Source organism: Salmo trutta, chromosome 25 (assembly GCF_901001165.1).
Source record: "Salmo trutta chromosome 25, fSalTru1.1, whole genome shotgun sequence".
In the NCBI taxonomy this organism is placed as follows: Eukaryota; Metazoa; Chordata; class Actinopteri; order Salmoniformes; family Salmonidae; genus Salmo; species Salmo trutta.
In genome coordinates, this window is record NC_042981.1 from 28,803,975 (window position 1) to 28,827,801 (window position 23,827).

General features: G+C 43.6%; 2 protein-coding genes across 6 annotated transcripts in view; both read left to right on the forward strand.

Moving 5' to 3' along the window:
• Nucleotides 1–14,213, forward strand: part of LOC115162343 (latent-transforming growth factor beta-binding protein 2) — a 157,764-nt gene extending 143,551 nt beyond the window's left edge. For 2 of the 3 annotated variants that reach the window (XM_029713549.1, XM_029713551.1), the window contains 10 exons: nt 7,097–7,231; nt 7,504–7,638; nt 8,773–8,964; nt 9,145–9,231; nt 9,818–9,946; nt 10,060–10,200; nt 10,396–10,569; nt 10,695–11,012; nt 11,128–11,277; nt 12,194–13,220. In XM_029713549.1, coding sequence (XP_029569409.1) covers nt 7,097–7,231; nt 7,504–7,638; nt 8,773–8,964; nt 9,145–9,231; nt 9,818–9,946; nt 10,060–10,200; nt 10,396–10,569; nt 10,695–11,012; nt 11,128–11,277; nt 12,194–12,375 — 1,643 coding nt within the window. In that variant the 3' untranslated portion in view covers nt 12,376–13,220. Of the gene's footprint in view, nt 1–7,096; nt 7,232–7,503; nt 7,639–8,772; nt 8,965–9,144; nt 9,232–9,817; nt 9,947–10,059; nt 10,201–10,395; nt 10,570–10,694; nt 11,013–11,127; nt 11,278–12,193; nt 13,221–14,172 lie in introns of those variants that run through there. The other variant, XM_029713550.1, reaches the window with a different exon arrangement.
• Nucleotides 14,214–17,214: 3,001 nt separating this feature from the next.
• pomt2 (protein-O-mannosyltransferase 2) lies at nt 17,215–23,317 on the forward strand. 3 transcript variants are annotated; one of them, XM_029713554.1, is made up of 21 exons: nt 17,215–17,300; nt 17,912–18,182; nt 18,276–18,360; nt 18,511–18,615; nt 18,714–18,822; nt 19,050–19,158; nt 19,292–19,451; nt 19,555–19,661; nt 19,785–19,867; nt 20,052–20,228; nt 20,324–20,384; nt 20,523–20,601; nt 20,722–20,873; nt 20,965–21,056; nt 21,197–21,273; nt 21,363–21,434; nt 21,531–21,590; nt 21,669–21,774; nt 21,863–22,003; nt 22,161–22,272; nt 22,484–23,317. In XM_029713554.1, exons 2-21 carry the CDS (start codon nt 17,923–17,925, stop codon nt 22,587–22,589), a joined length of 2,253 nt encoding a protein of 750 aa, XP_029569414.1. In that variant the 5' UTR covers nt 17,215–17,300; nt 17,912–17,922; the 3' UTR covers nt 22,590–23,317. The 3 variants fall into 3 exon arrangements, with proteins under 3 accessions (XP_029569414.1, XP_029569413.1, XP_029569412.1); XM_029713553.1 differs by lacking the exon at nt 17,215–17,300 and adding an exon at nt 17,309–17,494; XM_029713552.1 differs by lacking the exon at nt 17,215–17,300 and having other exon boundaries at nt 17,309–18,182.
• Nucleotides 23,318–23,827: the final 510 nt, after the last annotated feature.

A 23,827-nucleotide genomic window follows, 5' to 3' on the forward strand; every position in this document is an offset into this window, starting at 1 on the left:
GTTCAATATAGTCTGAAAAAGTTGTGTGATGTAAATAGGTGCTGCTGGTTATTGCATTAGGCGCCCACAATAGCCATGTTGTTGTGTAACTGTCTCCTCTCACTTATCTAACCACCAACAAGGTTTTTTTCACAACAGTTTGACCATAGAGGTCACACATTGTGGGCCATGACCCACACACTCTTTAGGCTGAACCTGTTCAAAGGCAACAGCCCAAGTCCAAGTCAAAATACCCCAGAGCATCGAAACAGCTCCAGCCTCTCTGGTCCAGTCCAGTCCAGTGGTGCAGCCAACCATGGCCATCTCTGATCCGCTCTCTCCTCACTTATTTTCTGGTGCCAGCCGCTCCTCCTCTCTTCCAGGCTCCCCAGCATCTTCCTGGGACATATATACAGTACATCCACACAAAGCAGCACAGATGTTGACTCAGAACTTCTCCCCTCCAGCCTCCACACCCTCAGTCTGGGCTGTGGGATCTGAGGACCAAGCCCTCTCGCCTCTCTCTCTCCCCTCCACAGCTCAGCATCTCAGCACAATGGCCACTTGTTCCAGGGCATTATGGGAGGTTATGAGAGATGCTGCCGTCACCCCAATAAAGTGTCTGGGGAGGGAGCTCAATTACTCTGAGGCGTTTATGTCTGCTTGTAAAAATCATCAAATTTGAGGCCAGACACTGTAATTTGCCATTTCTTCGAGGGGCGTTGTTTTATTTTTACTCCGATGGGGTGCCGGTTGTCTTTGGCTCTGCTCGCCAAACTCATTTTGTGGTCATAATACAAAAGGGGAAAACAGTCTTAAGCTGCAACTGCGCTCTACCTCTGTCCATTTCAGTTGTTCACTCATCCCTGCTACGACAGCCTATAGAGACAAACTGTGGGTACTGTATGAGAAAAACTGGGTGTGCTTGTCAATGTGTTTGTGTTGGAAAAGAAACACGTACCTCATTTTGATCCAGCTGTAGTTCGGCGTTGTGGCTATACATTTTGTGTGGCTACGGCTTGTCTTTATTAAGGCATACAGGGCTGGAAATGGTTGGTGGTCACACTCTCTTCAAGCTTCTACACTAATGTATGGAAATGTAATGGGTTTCAAAAGACATTTAGCACGCTGTTGTCCAGATGTAGGGTTATGTTGGGGAATGGACATAGTACACACAGGTTATAAAACACGGTTTAATCTTGGAGGTGGCCGGGCTCGGCTGGGGTCGGCTGGGGTCAGGGAATGAAACAACAGATGAAACAGGGAAACACGCTCCCTGTAAAATAAATATCCCTCCTCATCACTGGCTAATCCTCTGCGTCAAATAACCCTGGCCTGCATATGGGTCCAATCAGGCCATGGGTTGCCCAGGGAACCAGGGAACAGGGGAGAAGTGTGGAGGGTGTGCCAACAGTCAGCTAGCCACACAGGCCCACCATGTGCTCCACATTACAGCACGGCACTGAGACCTCCACTTAACCTGCTCACCTGATCTGGAGTGAACCATTACCGGGCCAGGCTGATTTACACTCACGAAGGGGCTCCTGGGTCAGACCATTATGAGAGAGGAGGGTGGGGGGGGGGGGGGGGGGGTAATGGAGGAGATGGCCCATCAGCTCAGCAACTCCCATCTAAAGTTAACTTCTCACCCCACCTCAAATCCACCCCCTCGAGCAATTCAGTCTAGCATTCTTCCTGTTGTTACTACGGTGATCATGACCTGGAAAGTGTAGGAGAGGGGTTTCAGCTTCCTGCTGGACTGTGTCAGTGTTCATGTTGCTGTATGTTACTGACAGTGCCTGTATTATTAGAGTTAGAGCATGCATTATGCATTTCCCACAGGCCATGTGATTAACATGCTCACGGTCTGGCTGGATAGACAGACAGTCTTAATTGAAGAGTTTAGTAAGGCTGTCAGTCCCAGGGCTTCAGGACATCCATGGAAAGCCATGGAAAGACCATTAAAGTAATGTCCCCTTCCTTTCTTGGATGATGGTTTGATAGCGTCATTTATGCCGCTACTCATGTGGAAACAGGAACATTGTTTCCATGTTTCAGATGGATGAAAATCGCGGGGCAAACACAGATTATTTCATGTAGCTGAGAGTTTAGATGACCTTCCTGAGAGACCTCCCAGCTGTCTGCTTTACTCACTCTGACAATCCAAAACCCCACTTCAGCTTTTCACACATGCAGAAATGTTCTTCGGTGTTACAGTGTACACCTCCTATTACTATTAGTCTGTAGCAAGTCCTCAAATTCCACACGGTGCAGAGGGACTATAGCTACTTAAAACATTTAAATAAGTGAACATTTTAATGGGGAAACAACTACATGTTTTTGATAACGGCCCCTTCTACTAAGTTGGCAAACACAACGTTTGTATTTTGGTGGCTCTTATGTCCCCACGTCAACTGTTGTCTTCATCATGTCAGAGCCATTCGGCTGACATCACTAGTAGCAATATTTTGGACCATCTTCGGGATGGCTGGACAGTTAGGTCTCCCAGAATGCACTTGTCTGTAATGTAACTGTACGGCAAGGGCCCAAGCCAAGCCCTCTCCATCCCTGCTGAACGGGTTGCTTAATGCAGTCATTCTGGCTGCCTCTTCTCCTTCCTCGAATGATGCAGCATTTACGAGAGCTAGGAGACAGAATAAATTGCTGCTAGACAATATGTGAATGTCAGTTCTTTTTTCCTTAACAAATCTACTAACTTTATGAATCCTTGGCGCAACTGTATTTCCATTTGATTCCAATTGATGTGTTAGCATGTTTAATAAGACATAGAGGGCTACTAGATGCCATGAAGTTGATTTATACTTTACTGTCTACTGTTCCTGTCATTATGTCATGCCCATAACTTTGTGACATATAGAGAAAATATACTGCTCAAAAAAATAAAGGGAACACTAGATCTGAATGAAAGAAATAATCTTATTAAATACTTACTTTACATAGTTGAATGTGCTGACAACAAAATCACACAAAAATAATCAATGGAAATCCAATTTATCAACCCATGGAGGTCTGAATTTGGAGTCACACTCAAAATTAAAGTGGAAAACCACACTACAGGCTGATCCAACTTTGATGTAATGTCCTTAAAACAAGTCAAAATGAGGCTCAGTAGTGTGTGTGGCCTCCACGTGCCTGTATGACCTCCCTACAACGCCTGGGCATGCTCCTGATGAGGTGGCGGATGGTCTCCTGAGGGATCTCCTCCCAGACCTGGACTAAAGCATCCGCCAACTCCTGGACAGTCTGTGGTGCAACGTGGCGTTGGTGGATGGAGCGAGACATGATGTCCCAGATGTGCTCAATTGGATTCAGGTCTGGGGAACGGGCGGGCCAGTCCATAGCATCAATGCCTTCCTCTTGCAGGAACTGCTCACACACTCCAGCCACATGAGGTCTAGCATTGTCTTGCATTAGGAGGAACCCAGGGCCAACCGCACCAGCATATGGTCTCACAAGGGGTCTGAGGATCTCCTCTCGGTACCTAATGGCAGTCAGGCTACCTCTGGCGAGCACATGGAGGGCTGTGCGGCCCCCCAAAGAAATGCCACCCCACACCATGACTGACCCACCGCCAAACCGGTCATGCTGGAGGATGTTGCAGGCAGCAGAACGTTCTCCACGGCGTCTCCAGACTCTGTCACGTCTGTCACGTGCTCAGTGTGAACCTGCTTTCATCTGTGAAGAGCACAGGGCACCAGTGGCGAATTTGCCAATCTTGGTGTTCTCTGGCAAATTCCAAACGTCCTGCACGGTGTTGGGCTGTAAGCACAACCCCCACCTGTGGACGTCGGGCCCTCATACCACCCTCATGGAGTCTGTTTCTGACTGTTTGAGCAGACACATGCACATTTGTGGCCTGCTGGAGGTCATTTTGCAGGGCTCTGGCAGTGCTTCTCCTGCTCCTCCTTGCACAAAGGCGGAGGTAGCGGTCCTGCTGCTGGGTTGTTGCCCTCCTACGGCCTCCTCCACGTCTCCTGATGTACTGGCCTGTCTCCTGGTAGCGCCTCCATGCTCTGGACACTACGCCGACAGACACAGCAAACCTTCTTGCCACAGCTCGCATTGATGTGCCATCCTGGATGAGCTGCACTACCTGAGCCACTTGTGTGGGTTGTAGACTCCGTCTCATGCTACCACTAGAGTGAAAGCACCGCCAGCATTCAAAAGTGACCAAAACATCAGCCAGGAAGCATAGGAACTGAGAAGTGGTCTGTGGTCCCCCACCTGCAGAACCACTCCTTTATTGGGGGTGTCTTGCTAATTGCCTATAATTTCCACCTGTTGTCTATTCCATTTGCACAACAGCATGTGAAATGTATTGTCAATCAGTGTTGCTTCCTAAGTGGACAGTTTGATTTCACAGAAGTGTGATTGACTTGGAGTTACATTGTGTTGTTTAAGTGTTCCCTTTATTTTTTTGAGCAGTGTAATACAGTACCAGATACTCCTCCATTTCCCCACGACTTCAAATGTCCTGTAAGAGATTAGCTTTCGCTGATTCAGCCATTTTGATTCTAATTAGAAAAGAACACACACAGCATGGGGTCTCTAACAAAAGAGAACTTGGCAAACTTCCCTCAAATTCCGCAACAAAGGTGCCCTTCCAGAAAAAAAGAGAACGCTGCTGAATGTGGCTTTTGTGTGCATTTTACCTTTCTGTGATCTCTAGAGGAAGCACGCGATAACGTAAGCGATGTAGGAACATAATAATGGTTGTGTGTCACAGAACCTGGTGACTTGGAACGTGGTCAGTGCACAAGCAGGTTAAAGTTGACCAGCGGTTTATGTGATTGACCAAGGAACAACCGTAGATGACTGAAGTGTGATCAAACTATATGTTTTTTTAAACAATTATAATCAGCCTGGCCTCTCTAACATTGTCTGTCGTTGGCCTCTGCACCATGCATCATACTCCAATGAATACTAAATTATGTATGTAAGAAATTGCTAACAAATGTTACCTTTAAACAGAGGGTGGTTGGGAATCAGCACTAGTGGTATATGGTTCAGTGTTAACCATCTCTAAGGTCTGTGCTTTCCCTCTCCTCACGCATCCAAATGTACACATAACAAGGCTTTCCCCTGACTTCATTAAACATGCTTTATGATATATGGCTGTGCATGCGAGCGGCTGCACATGGTTGCCAGGTATCGGCCTCTCCCTCCTTTTAACCAAAACATCTTCTGAATGAGTCCAGATCAGCCCTCCTGCTTAGATTTGTTGCATGCGACACATTTTTGGAATTACAAAAGTAAGATGTAAAATAAGTCAAAATAGGTTAACCGATTAAAATAGGAAACAATGTGGACCAGTCAGAGTTGTTGAACGAATTGTACATTCATTCAAGCCAAATGGAAATCCTATCCTAGCCATTTGGACAATATCTCTCAAGTGGCTTATGTGGATGTGTAAGCCAGTCAGTCCCATGTTGTTACATAATCTCAGACCTCACTGGACCAGTAAGTGGGTGACAAGAACTTCTCACTCCATAGAACCCAGCAAGTTTCAAGTTTTATTAATCGTACTGTATGTATAGGGTAGACATCACAGGAGGTTGGTGGCACCTTAATTGGGGAGGACGGGCTTATGGTAATGGCTGGAGCAGAATAGGTAGAATGGTATCAAATACATTAAACAAATGATTTCAATGTGTTGGATGCCATTCCACAGCTCAGTTCCAGACATTATTTCAGAGCCATCCTCCCCTCAGCAGCCTCCACTGATACACATGGTATACACTGTCTAACAAAATGCTTACTTGCAAATTCCTTCTCAACAATGAAACAACAAAAATAAATAATAAAAGATAAGAATACGAACATAAAGTAAATGGCTCAGTAGAATATAATAAACATTCTAGCATAAGTATAATACAGGAAGGCACGAGTTATAGTCCAATATTTACACATGTATCAGGGAACAGGGGATCAAGGGGCAAGTGTTTAAATTGTACAGTATTAACAATAGTAAATAAGAGTCTGGTAGCAGCAATTGTGATGTGTGTGGAGTGTGTGTGTGTGTGTGTGTCCAGTGTGTGTGTGTGTGTGTGTGTGTGTCAGAGAAACCCTTAGAGCAGAGGAACCCTTAGAGCAGAGGAACCTTTAGAGCAGAGGAACCTTAGAACAGAGGAACCCTTAGAGCAGAGGAACCCTTAGAGCAGAGGAACCCTTAGAGCAGAGGAACCCATAGAGCAGAGGAACCCTTAGAGCAGAAGAACCTTTAGAGCAGAGGAACCTTTAGAGCAGAGGAACCCTTAGAGCAGAGGAACCCTTAGAACAGAGGAAACCTTAGAACAGAGGAAACATTTAGAGCAGAGGAACCTTTAGAGCAGAGGAACCCTTAGAGCAGAGGAACCCTTAGAGCAGAAGAACCTTTAGAGCAGAGGAACCTTTAGAGCAGAGGAACCTTTAGAGCAGAGGAACCCTTAGAGCAGAAGAACCTTTAGAGCAGAGGAACCTTTAGAGCAGAGGAAACCTTAGAGCAGAGGAACCCTTAGAGCAGAGGAACCCTTAGAACAGAAGAACCTTTAGAGCAGAGGAACCTTTAGAGCAGAGGAAACCTTAGAGCAGAGGAACCCTTAGAGCAGAGGAACCTTTAGAGCAGAGGAACCCTTAGAACAGAGGAAACCTTAGAGCAGAGGAACCCTTAGAACAGAGGAAACCGTAGAACAGAGGAAACCTTAGAGCAGAGAAACCTTTAGAGCAGAGGAACCCTTAGAGCAGAGGAACCCTTAGAGCAGAGGAAACCTTAGAGCAGAGGCAAGTAGACATGCTGAGAGGCAGCCCTTACAGACCTTTCACTGGGTTCATTGATAGCCATCGGGGTCAGCAGAATGGATTCCATCAAATGATCTGGGTCCCCACGAAGCTGTAAACTATCCCATTCTCTTCCTGTATTAATTTTCTCTGTTTGACATGTTATGATGATGGTGATTGCTATTGTTATTGTAAGTCGTAGCGGTAGTAGTATTTCTTATAGTATTGCAACACACGGTCATTAGCAAGCCAGTCGTGAAATGGTACAGTTATACATGCGTAGCAGAGAAACATTGGAATGCATTATGTTATGCTCACCTTTGGGTGCTCTCTTGTTTAGATATTGATGAGTGTGTGAATGAGACCATCTGTGGGGACCATGGCTTCTGTGAGAACACAGACGGCTCCTACCGTTGTCAGTGTGACCAGGGCTACAGCAACCCCCCTGGTGATGCCGGGGCCCATAGCTGTGTGGGTAAGTAACTGTTAAATGATACACTCCACTGGTTAGCATGGTCAGTGACTGTATACCAATGTGCAGTATGTACTGTATTGTATGTGTGTGTGTGTGTGTGTGTGTGTGTGTGTGTGTGTGTGTGTGTGTGTGTGTGTGTGTGTGTGTGTGTGTGTGTGTGTGTGTGTGTGTGTGTGTGTGTGTGTGTAAGCATGCTCGTGCCTGTCGGTGTGCATGTGTACGTGCTGTGCATCGGTGTGTGTAAATTTACCCCCCATCCCCGTCCCGTGTAGACGTGAACGAGTGTGAGCTGAGCACGGCGCTGTGTGGAGAGGCCCTGTGTGAGAACGTGGACGGCAGCTTCCTGTGCATCTGCCCCAGCGACAATGAGGAATTTGATCCCATCACCAGCCAGTGCCGCCTGCAGGGTAACACACAACACACAGGGACTTATGGGACTTAAGGGTTCATTCTGTCTATGCGGGATTGAGTTTTCACTGTCTTAATGAGGCATCTCATATTATCATGACATCTGGGGAACTAGCAGGGCACGAGTGGTTGCATGTTCCCTGTAGTAGATGTTTCTATTGGACAACCTTTCTGCTGAGTTTGACTCCATGCTATTGGATGAATGGAGAGTTATGTTTTATCCCTACAAGGATAAATGCATTGCAGTTCAAGTCTGCGAAAAACGAATTGCATGAAAACTATTCCAGCCACCCTTACAGAATTGATTTGCTGTGCTCAGAGCACAGCTCCGAGCTCTCCCTCATGGCCAAATCTCCCCCAGTCAAATCTCCCTAGTTAAATCTCCCCAAGTCAAATTCCCCCCAAAGACAAACAAGGATAAGGTATAGCTATTGGCAAACCTGGCATGGAAAGATCTCTCTCAGAAACACTAACAGTGTTCACTGTAAACAGATTACTGAAATACAAGGTCAAACTTACCTTGAGTCTGTGGCATTGGCTTGTCTTTAGCTTGACATGGGCATGTACACACAAGCGAGCCATATTTACATTAATAAGCAGCATGCTCTCGACTGGGATGTTTTTGTTCTCGTTCGGTATTAAACCCCAAGTATGCCTTGTGTACTTTGACCCCATTCCGCTGTTTGCTTTTGACGTGTGGTAATCAATCATGTGAGAATGAATGGTGTGTTGACTCACATGCCAGTGTTTCCATTTGGCTAAGCCCGCTGCTTAACTATGAATGCCTGAGACCATGTCTGTGGATAAAAGAGCAGCCTCAGCAGTGTCAGCTGAAGGTACTCAGGCCTACTGCCTGCCCTACTGTATGTTGTGGAGCTCCTGACCCAGGGAAACACAGTGCCACTCACCATGCTGTTAGACATGGGGCCAATAGACTGATTGATTCTTACTGATATCCTGATGGCAATAAATATTATTCGTAGTGGTAATACCTGTAGTCTTTATTGTAGTAATTCAACCCTGAAAGTAGCGGTCAACTAGTATCACAATTTATTCTGCAAATCCCCTCCAATTATTCCCCTCTGCATCTATTTCTCCTGGTGAGAGGTGTGATTCCCCTACATGTTCTACAGGTGAAGATGCTCCTCCTAAGCCAGCCTCACCCACGGAGGAGCAGAGGAAGGAGTGTTACTACAACCTGAACGATGCTAACTTCTGTGACAACGTTCTGTCTCGCAACACCACCAAGCAGGAGTGCTGCTGCACAGTGGGGTCCGGCTGGGGGGACGACTGTGAGATCCACCCCTGTCCTGTCCCAGGGAGAGGTAGGCTTACTACAGTACGAGTGAGATTCCCAAGAGGGATCAAATGATCAACCTTAAGGAGACAGATATTCCGATACAACTGTTCACATATACTCACTCCTTTTTGCTTCACGATGTGCAATACATTATTACAGTAAGGAGAAAGTATGTTTGTCCATTCATTGTTGTTTGTTTCTCCAGAGGAGTATGACCAGTTGTGTCCACATGGAAGTGGTCTTCTGCCCCAAGCGGTTTTCTCCCAGAGCCTGGAACAGCAGAGTTTCAAAGGTACTTTACTTCCATGTTGTCTCCTCAACCCACTGGCTACTGTTAAGAGTCGGTATACCTGAGGTTTCACAGTTTTTCCTTCTCCCATAACTTTGTACCAGCACAAAGAAAATTGCTGTTTCAGCTCCCCTTTTATTTCCACCCATGGCAGCCGTTAAAAAAGTCCTGCGTAATTTCCAACCAAATTTATGGTTCTCTTTAAAGCTAGCCCTTTACACCGTGACGGGATACCTGCATACCCAGCTAATTAAGCACAAGTGTTGTGCACTAACCAGCTTGACCTAATAGAGAAGGCTGTCTCAAGCAAGGTGCTGTGCTCATTTTACAGTAGGGGTCAGGATTTGAGGGGTCTAGCTAGCTACAGCACATGGAGGGGTTTTAGTGAGATTCTACAGACACAGTAGGCTTGGGCTGGTTCTAGAGGTGATATATTAAAGACAAGGTGATTTGGATGAATGGTAATATGTGAATTTATCAACCGATGTCACCCTTCTTTCTTTCTTTCTTTCACTCTCTCTCTCTCTCTCTCTCTCTCTCTCTCTCTCTCTCTCTCTCTCTCTCTCTCTCTGTCTCTCTCTCTCACCAGATGTGGACGAGTGTAAGATGTTCGGGCCAGATATCTGTAAGAATGGCCGTTGCTCTAACAGCTTCTCCTCGTACTCCTGCTTCTGCCGTACAGGCTTCTACTACGACAACATCCGTCTGGAGTGTGTGGGTAAGGGCCCCTCGCTGTCTCTGCTTTCTCCGTTCCACCAAACCTGCTCCAAGTCTCAACTATGGGACTCAGTCGTTGACGTATACGTGTATGTGTGTGTGTGTGTTTTCCAGATTATGACGAGTGCCTGACAGAGAAGGCGTGTGTGGATGGGGTGTGTGTGAACACTGCCGGCTCTTTTGACTGCTTCTGCAGTCCCCCTCTGGTCCTGGACACCACCCGCCGTCGCTGCGTCAGCGTCAACACCACCGAGGGTGAGACTCACACACTCCTACAGACATCCTCCATCTTAGAGTTTATCCAGATGAAACAGTTACCAGCCAGATTATTGATTCAGCTGTCCAACATTAACAACATAGAATTAGTAAAAACTCCCTCCTTTCCTCTTTTGTGAATCACTCTCTTCCCTTCTCCTTCCTTCCCTCTCTTCTCCCTTCCCTGAACCACAGAGACTCATGAGCCTGAGGAGAACATCCACCTGGACATCTGCTGGCAGGGCCTGGTAGATGAGCGTATGTGTGCCCAGCCCCTGATCGGCAGGAGGACCACCTACACAGAGTGCTGCTGTCTCTATGGAGTGGCCTGGAGCGAACAGTGTGCCTTCTGCCCCAGGAGGGACTCTGGTAAGGGACACAGCTAGTCCACATTCATGCTGTTATTATTCAGTTGAAATGTACAAGTGACATGATGACCTGTGATACATATCTCACTAAAACACTGACCTGTGTGTTTGTTTGTGTTCGATCAGATGACTACGCAGCAATGTGTAACCTGCCAAGGAGAGGGGGGTCTGACAGTCTACGAGAGAGGCCAGGCTATGAGTATGGTCCTGGGGTTGAGGGTCCTGAGGGGCCCTATGTCCCCCCCTACTGGGACAACTATGGAGGAGGGCCCATCACTGGGCCTGGGGGTACCTACTACAACCCAGAGGACACCCAGGGCATCCCCCTGTTCACAGACAACACCAACGACTATGGCTCCCGAGAGGGAGACATAGAGCCGCCACTACGTGTCCCTGTCCACCGGCCAAGAGAGTTCCAGCCTCGCCCTGTAGACTCATACAATGGTAACCTCATAAGAATCATTCAGAAAATACACATCAATGAATATTATTGCTAATGCATGGTGAAATGCTACCTCTGTAGGGACTCCTTCTTCATTCATATTCTGTTTCCAATAAGGCCGCTTTGATGGCTTCGAGGGCCTGCGAGCAGAGGAGTGTGGTATCCTGAACGGCTGTGAGAATGGCCGGTGTGTGCGCGTGAGGGAAGGTTACACCTGTGACTGCTTTGATGGATACGAGCTTGACCTCACCAAAATGGCCTGCATCGGTAGGTTCCTCTCCCAGTGTCTCATAATGTCCACCTGCAGTCAGTCAGATTCTCCTCTCTGTGTTCCTACCAGATATCTCATTTCATTTTGGAATTCCTAGAAACAAATTATAAATTAGTCAATTTAGATAACCTTTTCCATTTTCCCACATTTAAAAATGATATATGGTGTGGGGCTAAGATCAAACCCTACTTCAGAATGAAGAAGCCTTCCCTAGGTTTATGCCTTTTGGAGACAGGTCTTGGGGTTCTCTTTAGTGAGGTAACTCGCCATGCAATATCACGCAGAGTTTGGCTGCAGAGAAATTACAATCAAACCTCCCGTGTCAGATTTAAGCAATAAGGCCCAAGGGGGTGTGGTATATGGCCAATATACCACGGCTAAGGGCTGTTCCCCGACGCAACACGGAGTACCTGGATACAGCCCTTAGCCGTGGTATATTGGCCATATACCACAAACCCCTGAGGTGCCTTATTGCTATTATAAACTGGTTACCAATGTAATTAGAGCAGTAAAAATAAATGTTTTGTCATACCCGTGGTATACAGTCTGGTATACCACAGCTGTGAGCCAATCAGCATTCAGGGTTCGAAACACCCAGTTTATAATAGAAAATAGAAACCACTTAAAGGCAACAATGAAAGGACATTTGGCTGCTGCCTTCCAGATAGTATTGAGAGAGAGAGAGAGAGAGAGAGAGCGATGAAAGCAGTTTTTATAAGTACTGAGAGTTGGCATCCCTCTAGCCCCCACTGTCGCCAGACAACTACGGCACCTGACTGTGGAGCCATCCTATCACCCATACTGACCAGGCCACTATGTGGGACTTCTGACACAGGACGTGTGGTATGAACAGCTGCATTTGCTGTGAAATTGGTCTCCTCAGTTAACTCTGTGTGTCTCTTTTTCCTGCAGACATAAACGAGTGTGAGGATATCAGTGACAACGTGGCGCTGTGTAAGAACGGGGCCTGTACCAACACTGAGGGGTCGTACAAGTGCACCTGCCTGCCTGGCTTCCAGGCCTCTGCCAAGCCCCATGAATGCATCCCAGAGGTACCAGTGGCTGGCTTTAGAGAGAGAGTGACAGGGAAATGAGGGTGTGACTGTTGGAGCTTCTTCTCTCCTCCCTCCACCACCCCACACCCTTACCCTCACCCTCCCGCCCTCTCACAGGGCCTGGCACTAAACCTCCATCAAAAAACACTGAAACGTCCACGCTTGTCCCCTAAACACACACACATACACACACACACATAAATACTCATTCACATTTCCACAGGGGACCAGGAGCTATCCAGTGAATGTATTCCATGGGATATCCTATTTCTTAACATTTATATTTTGCTTAAAGGGATTTTCTGAGGAGTGACCTTTTATTCAGAGATCCCAGGCAGTTTGATATGCATACATACATTTTTTTCTGCATTGTTTTTCTCCATTTGTCTTTTTGGTTGATTATTTATTTCATGTACATGACAAGGCTCTGTAAAGTAAGAGGGCATAGGATTTATATTGTCTTATTTGTCAGACCAATATACTTTACTAACGATGAGGGGAAACAGTGTGAATAGTTTTTTAAGTTTGGTAACTAAGCCTGGAGGAAGCTTATTGTCGTAAGCATGCCACATGTTATATTCATATTATAACATAATAATCACATTGCTATACAGGGAAAGTTACTTTCAAACCACTTTTTACTAGTATTTGGGATGCTTCTGTTGTCAGCAAGGCCTTTAAAAGGACCAACCACCCCTTCCACTGGTCTTCTGTGTTTCTTATAACAGTGCAATCCTACAGTCCTCATCCTCGAGACAAAGGTTGTCTCAAGAGCAATAACTACGATCAAACAAGGTCCAGACCAGATTCATATGCTATCACAATGTTGCTTTGACATGCTGCCAGTAGAGAGAGAGAGAGAGTGAGAGAGAGAGAGAGAGAGAGAGAGAGAGATAGAGAGAGAGAGAGAATTGAATATGGGCTTGGAAAGGCTATAAATGTACAATACCAGTCAAAAGTTTGGACACATCTACTCATTTCAGGGTTTTTATTTATTTTTACTAATTTCTACATTGTAGAATAATAGTGAAGACATCAAACCTATGAAATAACACATATGGAATCATGTAGTAACCAAAAAAGTGTTAATAAAATCAAAATATATTTTATATTCTTCAAAGTAGCCAGCCTTTGCCTTGATGACAGCTTTGCACATCCTTGGCATTCTCTCAACCTGCTTCATGAGGAAGTCACCTGGAATGCATTTCAATTAACAGGTGTGCCATGTTAAAAGTTAAATTGTGGAATTTATTTCCTTCTTCTTTTGAGCCAGTCAGTTGTGTTGTTACAAGGTAGGGGTGGACACATCTCAACATCAACTGTTCAGAGGACACTGCGTGAATCAGGCCTTCATGGTCAAATTGCTACTAAAGGACACCAATAAGAAGAAGACTTGCTTGGGCCAAGAAACACAAGCAATGGACATTAGACTGGTGGAAATCTGTCCTTTGGTCCGATGAGTCCAAAGTTGAGATTTTTGGTTCCAACTGCCGAGTCTTTGTGAGATGCAGAGTAGAGTAAAAAAAATACAGTAGAAATACATTACTGTATTTTAGTCAATACCACTCCGACATTGCTCAATCTAATACATATAGATTTCTTAATTCCATTATTTTATGTTTAGATTTGTGTGTATTGTTGTGAATTGTTAGATACTACTGCACTGTTGGAGCTCGGAACACAAGCATTTGGCTACACCCACAATAACATCTGCTAAATATGTGTATGCGACCAATAACATTTGATTTGATTTGATTTAGTTCCCACAGCATTCTGCAGCAATATGCCATCCCATCTGGTTTGCACTTAGTGGGACTATCATTTGTTTTTCAACAGGACAATGACCCAACACACCTCCAGGCTGTGTAAGGGCGATTTGACCAAGAAGGAGAGTGATGGAGTGCTGCATCAGATGACCTGGCCTCCACAATCACCCGACCTCAACCCAATTGAGATGGTTTGGGATGAGTTGGACCGCAGAGTGATGGAAAAGCAGCCAACAAGTGCTCAGCATATATGGGAACTCCTTCAAGACTGTTGGAAAAGCATTCCAGGTTTAAGATGGTTGAGAGAATGCCAAGAGTGTGCAAACCTGTCATCAAGGCAAAGGGTGGCTACTTTGAAGAATTAAAAATATGAAATATATTTAGATTTGTTTAACACTTTTTTGGTTACTGTATAATACCCTATGTGTTATTTCATAGTGTTGATGTCTTCACTATTATTCTACAATGTAGAAAATAGTAAAAATAAAGAAAAACCTTTAAATGAGTAGGTGTGTCCAAACGTTTGACTGGTACTGTATATGATTAAATATGTAATATGTTTGTATAGGTTCCACTAGCCTTCTCCCACTAGTTAAGAGAGTAGTTAAGCACACATTATGTCCCATAGCTAATTTTTTATGTTTACATTCAATCACATTCACATTCACAATTGACTTCAGATCCCATGTAAGAACATTCCCATTAATGCATCTCTGAATGTGAGTAAAGGCTTTGTTGACGAGGTTTAGGATATTTTGTACAGATCTAGTACTATGTATTAATGTTTTTGTTACATTCTAATAATGCATATAGTGCAGCCAATATTTTTGTTTGACAAAAAAAAGAAAAAAAATCCAGCATTACAGTTTAGCCATTTAGATTTATATATTTCTGTAAAAAAAAACTTTAAAAAAACATATCTTTATGTATGAGAAAAGTGGTTTACACTGTACCAGAGAAAGTGTATGTATCCTGCCCTGTGGAGCAGACATTGAAATGTAATGTTGGGGAATGGCAGTACTTTTTTAAACACAATGTGGTGCCATAGATCCTACAAGTACAATACAAAGAAGAATGCCTTTTGAAATGCACGCATTATTCTTTGTGCCATTAAAACACAACTTTTTTGCCTTTCAAATAATGTTACTGGGAACAGTATGTCATTCTGGTGACCTTTTTTAAAATCAATATAGTGAACACTATTCATCATTTCCAATCAAACAAACATTGTTGTCCTTTCACATTCAACTCGAGAAACATATGATTGCTGATTAGTCATGTTTTCAAATTTTCCATTAAGAGAAATGCGTATCTTGCCAGCACCTATCTTACACATATTTGGAGGATGCCTTCTTTCAATTACTGATGCCCTTGACCTGCATTCAAAGAGATGTTCACTGTACTCTTTATCAGTCTATCTATACTGTATGATTCATCCCTCCACAAGTCTTAAATTGAGGTAAAACAAATTGTGAACATGTATTTTATATTATTTAAAGCTTTGTAAACCACAAGTTGTGGTGTAGGATGTGATGTATGCTGTGGTCAATGAAAATATCATGTTCATTCCTTTTGTTTACCTCCTGACTGTAGTCACTATCTGTCATCAAAATAAACTTTGAAAATATCTATATTTATTTGTCTCCCTTATCTGTGGAATATTCTACACACATTACACAGTAATACATTTCATCACTATACAATAATATCCTAATTTCGAAACCAAATGTTTATAATGCAAATATACTTTCAGCTCAAATGGAGCACTTGCATGAGAATGGAGGGTGATCAATGCCAGTCTGAGAAAGCAGTGCTTGATAAATGCGTTTAATATTGTCATATCAGTGCGCATGATTCATGCCCCAGGGAAAATGCAATGTTAAAATTAAAATCGAAAATGGTAATTGGAAACTGTAAATGGAAATGATAAATGAAAATGGTAAACACAACATGACAAATGGTTTACAGATAATGGTAAATGCTATGTGCAAAGTGGATGTTTACATTTTCCAACTGCCCAATTTAGTACTTAATCTTTTCATTTTCAAAGTGTATGCAAATTGCTTCCCGGAGGCATGAACTAGGAGAGCAACACAACACCACTATGCAGTGATACATCCTAGCCATGCCATGTTTTCTGTGCATTCATTTTAGACTAGTGTAACTGACAGGGTTTGAACCTGGTGTCCTGTACACCAGAAGAACAGCTTAGCCTGCTAAGCCAAAGCCTAGGAAATGTAGCTTGGGGAGCCAATGCAATTTTTCTGGTCTTAGCAAAGTTACTCAGCACTAGGCAAAGTTATTCATCATATGTGCGTGGTCACCAAACCACTTCTCCTTGGTTAGTTGTTCACATGATGAGTAACCTTGTCTGATACCTGAAGAGTTGAATTGGCTCCCAGAGCCTTGGTTTCAGCTAAGCAGGCCTATGCTTTTCTGGTGTGCAGGAGACCCGGGTTGGTTACACTAGTCTAAAATCAATGTACAGAGAGGTGTACCACTACATGGGGATGTTGTGTTGCTCTCCCGGTTCACGCCTCCAAGAAGCAATTTGCATACACTTTGAAAATGCTAATTGAAATAGAAAACGCTTAATTGGGTAGTTGGAAAATGAAAACAGCCACTTTCAATTTCAAATTACATTTTGCGATTTTCTGTTTACCATTTGGCTTTTTTCATTGACCATTTACCGTTTTTATTTCAAATTTGTATAATTTCACATTTTTCTATTTTCATTTTAACTTTGCAATTTATCTTGGAATGAAGCATGCACACTGATATGAAAATAAAAATGCATTGATCCTTTTCACATTCTTATTTAGCATTTAAGCATTGCATTTTCGAACTGGCACTTATCATCCTCCATTGTAGAGGATTTTACGTGTTGTGAGCATCTGTGTGGTGTGCGAGCCTGTGATTTATTGTGCTCTCACGCCACCCAGTGGCCGTAATGTCTATGCGTACAGCACAACCACATTGTGGAAGGCGTTTCCCACTGATCCCCAGCCTTGTCCTGAATTTCAGTTGTATGCTGGGAAATTGTGTCCGTATTCCCGTGTCATGGATTTAATGAAGGATGGAAAAGCATACAGATCCCAGGAACCACGCAATGTGCGTGGCTAAAATTGGAGTGTTGAGATTCGACAACATTGTGCGCGTGATACGCACTTTTTGCAGATATTTCATGAAGGACATCGGGTAAATGTTTTGTTTTATTTTACAATAATACCGGTAGATGCTTTGAAATCTGTGCACCGTGCAGCGCAAATTCCGTCACGAGTGCATGCCAGAGTAATAGTTTAATTTTAGAAATGCTTGTTTTCCAAATGCGTAAAATGTAACCAGCTAAGAAGTCCTGCCTTTAATGCATTACGTTACCTACGGAATATCAGGTGAAAACAGGAATGATTAGATTGATATTAATTACGGTTGAAAATGCACAAAGCTGTCTGACAGCTGCTGCCGGGAACTAGATCCAATGCTAGCTAGTGTACGGATAACATTACAATATATATATATATATATATATATATATATATATATTAATTGTAACGTTGTTATGCGACATTGTTACTAGCTAGCTATTCCCTGCATAGACCAATCTACAATGTAACAGGGAACTTGTTTTGCTGCTGCTTGTTAGCTACTTTGTTGTAGCAGTCTGTCACAAACATTCCACTGACAAAATATTCCTATTTCTTAAGCTTTCTTTGGACAGTGAGGGAGGTTCAAAGAATACCAATTAAATTGACACAATTTGTTTAAGTTTTAACTAATGGCAAAGAAAAAATGTGTTGCACAATACAAAGACGAATCCTCAATGCTACGAAATCGGAGAGGCCAGATTAATTCAGGGGAGCAGAGCCCTGTTTCAACCCATCATGAGTCGACCCAGGAGAATACAGAGGATGATCGACTGTCTGAAGGTGACAGCCAATCCTTAAATGGGACATCAGCACAACATGACCAGGGCATTTACTCTCCAAAGAATGAGGCACAAAGCACAGCTTTCTTTCTGTTGGTGGTGTTCCTCGCTTTTTCCACACGCCTTTACAAAATCATGGAACCCCCTCATGTATGGTGAGTGATGGTGCCCCAAGTGAAGTTGTAAGGCTCCCTCATGAAGTCACTGTGTGTTTCTGTATAATCTGTGTGTGATCCTATCTGTTTTAGCTGGGATGAAACCCACTTTGGAAAAATGGGGAGTTACTATATTAACAGGACCTTCTTCTTTGATGTCCACCCACCACTTGGCAAAGTAAGATAATGCCACTATATTTTAGCATTCTAAACATTCTTAGAGTATCTCTTTCTACAGTCATCATTACTTCCATAACGTGATAAGTATCTTGATTCTTGCTTTACACAATGTGTATGTGTTTTTAAGTAACCATTCCCTCTATGCCAGATGCTGATTGGGCTAGCTGGGTACATGACTGGCTATGATGGCACCTACCCTTTCCTTAAACCTGGGGACAAATATGAGCACCACAACTACTGGGGGATGAGAGGGGTAAGGCCTACACAGACACAATGGTTTTTATATTGTGTGAATAATGTCATGTGCCACAGTACTAGTTTGACCTGTGAACTTGCTCTACCTCTGTGCAGTTCTGTGCATCTCTGGGCTCCTGTCTGCCTCCCTTTGCCTACCTCACAGTGCTGGAGTTGTCCCAGTCCTCGACAGCTGCCCTCATCACTGCTGCAGTGCTGGCCTTTGGTGAGTATGTACCACCAGCACTAACAAAGTAACCAGAGACAGCCTGGGGGAGAGTCTGGATCTACTTTAGCCAATTACCTTGCCAAACAGACTTGAGTATAGACTGGTCAACCATTCTTATAATGTTCTAACTGTGGTATAGGATTCTCAGTGAAGTTTAACATGTGTATTGTGTTAGATCACCTTAATCTAAATAACGTGTACCTTGGGCTGTCCCCCCCATTCAGACACTGGCTGCATCACCATCTCTCAGTACATCCTTCTCGACCCCATTCTCATGTTCTTTATAATGGGAGCAGTGCTCAGCATGGTCAAGTTTAATCGACAGAGATATAGGTAAGGAACCTCCAGAGCAGAGCAAATCTACATCTGAATTGTCAGTTATGTCATTAGAATCAGATTAAAGGGACTTGTTATTGACCAACTTTGTACATAGTGATGCTGCTATGCTCTCTCCTATGGTGTTCAGGCCCTTTAGCGCACCCTGGTGGTTCTGGCTGGTACTGACAGGGGTGAACCTGTCTGGGGCTCTGGGGGTTAAGTTTGTGGGGCTGTTTGTCATCCTGCTGGTGGGAATGAACACAGCTTGGGACCTGTGGAGTTTGCTGGGGGACCTGCACCTCTCTCTGGTATTCATCAACTGATTATGAATCACCTATAATATTGATGTACCAAACTGACTTACATTGGAGGCCAACACTGACTCCTGCTCCCTTTCCTTCCTTCTACCAGATGGATTTTGGGAAGCACTTGTTGTCCCGGGTGTTTGGGCTTATCCTGCTCCCCCTGTTCCTGTATGTTACAATATTTGCAGTCCACTTTGTTGTCCTGAACAAAAGGTAAGGTGATTATTGGCTGTGCATTTGTTATAGTGGGGTTATTGGAAAGCTTTAAATTGATTCTCCCCTAAATAATGTCTAATCACATTTACACAATGTGTTTCCATTGTCCCCTGTCTCCAGTGGTCCAGGAGATGGCTTCTTCAGCTCTGCTTTTCAGTCCCGTCTGATTGGAAATAACCTACACAATGCATCCATGCCTGAGTGTGAGTTGATTAAAATAGCATCTTCTACGTTTTTGTCTTTACCATAGTGGTGCTTTACAGTACATTTCCACTTGTCAGTTTGAATGACGTGTATTCAAATAATGTCCTAAGTAACCCCCGGCTTCTAATAATGCTGATGTGTCCTCCTTGTTCTACTATGATGGTGGTCTGTGCTCTCCTACAGACCTGGCATATGGCTCCATCATCACTGTGAAGAACCTGCGTATCGCTGGAGGATACCTCCACTCTCACTGGCATCTGTACCCAGAGGGTGTAGGAGCAAAGCAGCAGCAGGTCACAGCATACCTCCATAAGGACTATAACAACATGTGGCTGGTGCATAGATCCAATGACAGTGATGGTGAGAGGACAGCCTTGTTGTGCAGTCAGAATATGTCACTCATAAAGGTTATACGTATTATGATGTATTTAGTTCTTTTTTTTTTTTTTGTCCAGCACAATCAGAAGAACCTGACCTTGTTCGTCATGGTGACATTATTCGATTGGAGCACAAAGAGTAAGTGGTTTGACAGTGACACCCCTCATCTGTTTGAAAGCTTATCATTGTACTGCACCCATACTGGACCTGTTTTACATGTTGACATTACAACAAATTCTTCAGTGCAATAATGGTTGATTCTCCCGTGTCCACCAGGACTACCCGTAACCTTCACAGTCACCTCCACGAGGCACCTCTCACTAAAAAACACTTCCAGGTCACAGGCTATGGCATCGTGAGTAAGCACATACAATGCTTGCACAGTTCTCAGAAGTTATTGATAGGTTGTGTGTGACAGAGGTTTCAATCTTCAGCCTAAATGTTGATCAGTATCATTCCTTTCTGGTGCTTTCAGAATGGAACAGGTGACCCTAATGACCTGTGGCAGGTGGAGGTGTGTGGGGGTCGGAAGGGCGACCTGGTCAAGGTGTTACGCAGCAAAGTACGCTTCCTGCACCGAGCAACTGGCTGTGTGCTCTACTCCTCTGGCAAGACTCTCCCCAAATGGTAAGAAATGGAGGAATGATCTAGACTCTTCTAAAGTTCTCTATCTTTATTTACAAATGTTAACATGACCGATGATGTCTTCTCTGTTCAGGGGCTGGGAACAGGTGGAGATTACATGTAGCCCATATCTGAAGGAGACCCCAAACTCTCAATGGAATATTGAGGATCATATCAATACCAAATGTACGCCTCCATTCCCGCATTTAAAAAAAATAAATAATAATAATTGTGTTCCCATGGCCCACTGCTTGATATGTGATGGTGTTGTGTGTTTACTTAATACCTAAAGGTGTGTGTTTTTGTTTGTGTGTGTGCATTGATAGTGCCCAACATTAGCCTTTCAGTGCTGAAGCCCCACTTCCTGGAGATATTGCTGGAGTCCCACATCGTTATGATCAGGGTGAGAGAACAAGACAACACACCTCACTGTGTGCCAAATTCTCCCACATACTTATTGTATTGATTACAACTAAATGTCTCTTTTTACAGGGTAACAGTGGGTTGAAGCCCAAAGACAATGAAATGAGCTCTAAACCCTGGCATTGGCCAATCAACTACCAGGTTTTTATGTTGAATACCCCATGACTTCAATGTAGTTGGACAGTCCCAAAATGAAATGGTCTCTTATTACTGTGCCTTTGTTATGTTTTTGCAAAGGGATTGAGGTTCTCTGGAGTGAATGAGACGGAATACCGTGTCTACCTGTTAGGGAACCCTGTAAGTACCTCTCTCCACTCACTGAGTATGCTAACACATAACAATGCTACAATATAGCTAAATCTACCTCCTCTGCAGGTGATCTGGTGGCTGAACCTGGTCAGTCTGGGCCTGTATGTGGTTATGGTGGCAGTGGCCTCTCTGGCCCTCCGCAGAGGAGTCCAGCTGGACAAGAGAAGAATAGGTAGGAGCTTTCAGAACTTCCCTGTCAGTGTCATGAGTAACTCGTTTGAGTACTTGATTCTAACACTGATGTGTATGTGTGTGTGCAGAGCATTGTCGCGTGCTGATGGAAGGTGGAGGGCTGCTGCTCCTGGGCTGGTTTCTGCACTACGTACCCTTCTACACCATGGGCCGCATCCTCTACTACCACCACTACTTCCCTGCCATGCTCTTCAGCAGCATGCTAACAGGTAAAGTGGGTCTACCACAAACACATGCTCCCCATAATGCCCCCATCATATTGATCGCACGTTACAGACTCATCCAGGAGTTATACATGAAATAATGTTGGAGTAGTTCAGATCCAGTTATATTTATAAAGATCTTGAATTGTCATCTCTGTCTCAGGGATCACTTTGGACACCCTGCTGCAGAGTGCTGACCTATGGCTCCGCCCACCCTATTCTCACTGGCTGCTCAGAGGAGGACAGGCAATGCTCTTCCTGGCCATCCTCGATAGGTGAGATAACCATGAGACCTCTTATGTGCCTTTGAACCTGATTTTTAAATTGTAAACATGGAAGTTTTCTCTTGGCTTTATTGCCAACAGTACTGTATGTCATTGGCGCAATAGTTAATCTATACCCAAAAATGAATTTTGAAATTGATTGTTCTCTCTTCTCATCTTCAGTTTACATCTGTTTCTCTCTCTGCTTTTCTAAACCATGCAGCTTTTACATGTTTCACCCTCTGTCCTATGGTATGAGAGGGCCGCTGGCCCATGACCCTGATAGTACCATGGCTGGCCTGAAGTGGATGGACTCCTGGGAGTTTTAGGCAGGTGAACAGTCAGGAAGAGTTCTGACTGACATAGTGAAATATCAGTGGGTTTTTTTGCAGACATGCAAGTGTCTGTTTCTTATACACTACGTGAACTTCAGTATTTTTCATAATGTGCATAGCTATGGATTGTTAAATATTTAACATTAAAGTATTTTATAGTCAGTTACGTCCAAATATTTCTAAGTGTTTTAATTCAACATTAACTGAATATTTTAGTGACTTTCTACACTTGAATTGCGCAGCAGTGCATTGTGAAACGATACTAAGAACAGAATATACTGTTCACAATCATAGCTTACTCTTTTTGTGTTCGGAGATAAAAACGTGATAAATACATTAATGTGCATTAGGTGGATGTTGAAATGTGTGAATGATGTGTTTATTTAATTGAGACCGTTAGTGGCGGCTAATGATGTCTACTGTACTGCCTTAACATGTTTAGTTTTTTCTTGACTGAGTTGCAATAATGAGCTAAGTGCCTAGGGACTAAATCAATTTTAAATACTTTTGGGAATGTAATATTCTAATTAAAAGTTATGATGGGAATGAATTAAGGTGTTTCCGTTAATTTGATATAATGTATCTTGTAATGTTTTCTCGATCTTAGTGTGCACAGTATTGTATACATCTTTGGCAAGATACAGTGCTTTCAATGACTGTCCCGCATTTTGCTTTCTCAAAGAAAGGAATCTGTTACTTTTCAATACAACTCTCCAAAACAACCTTTTTATATAGTGCATATTCATTGCCTTTTATTTCTCCTGTGGTGTCCTATATATTTTTTTTGCAATGTGTGATCTTATTTCATGTGTGGGTATGCTTTTAATAATTAGTTTTTTGCATTTGTGACAAGTTGACAGACATGATCGTCATACTTCTCAAATTCAGAAAAGGACCACAATGTCATGCATGCATTTTTTTTCTAGATCGAAATTAGCTCTCAAACTCAGAGAAATGTTGCCTTCTCCCACCAGTTTTCAGCTCATGTGAACTACAATACTGTGTTTTAACGTTTAGAAACGTCAATTATCATCGCTTTCGAAACATATGGACCTTGTCTTTCATCAGCGAGAAAGAATCCTTTAAATAAAAAAGATACACTTACTGTAGCAGATTTGCACAGATAGATACAGCTATGGGGGCCTCCATCTGACGAAACTACACTTCCGAGTTACACAAGTGTTCGGGGGACACTAGATAGCTAATTAGCACAGGTGGTCGCCTCTGGTCTT

Coding starts and splice junctions, on each gene's coding strand:
- pomt2 (XM_029713552.1), top strand. CDS start 17,878: ATGGCAAAGAAAAAATGTGTTGCACAATACAAAGACGAATCCTCAATG. Junction 18,361..18,510: donor TCCACCCACCACTTGGCAAA/GTAAGATAATGC, acceptor CCTCTATGCCAG/ATGCTGATTGGGCTAGCTGG. Junction 18,616..18,713: donor ACTACTGGGGGATGAGAGGG/GTAAGGCCTACA, acceptor ACCTCTGTGCAG/TTCTGTGCATCTCTGGGCTC.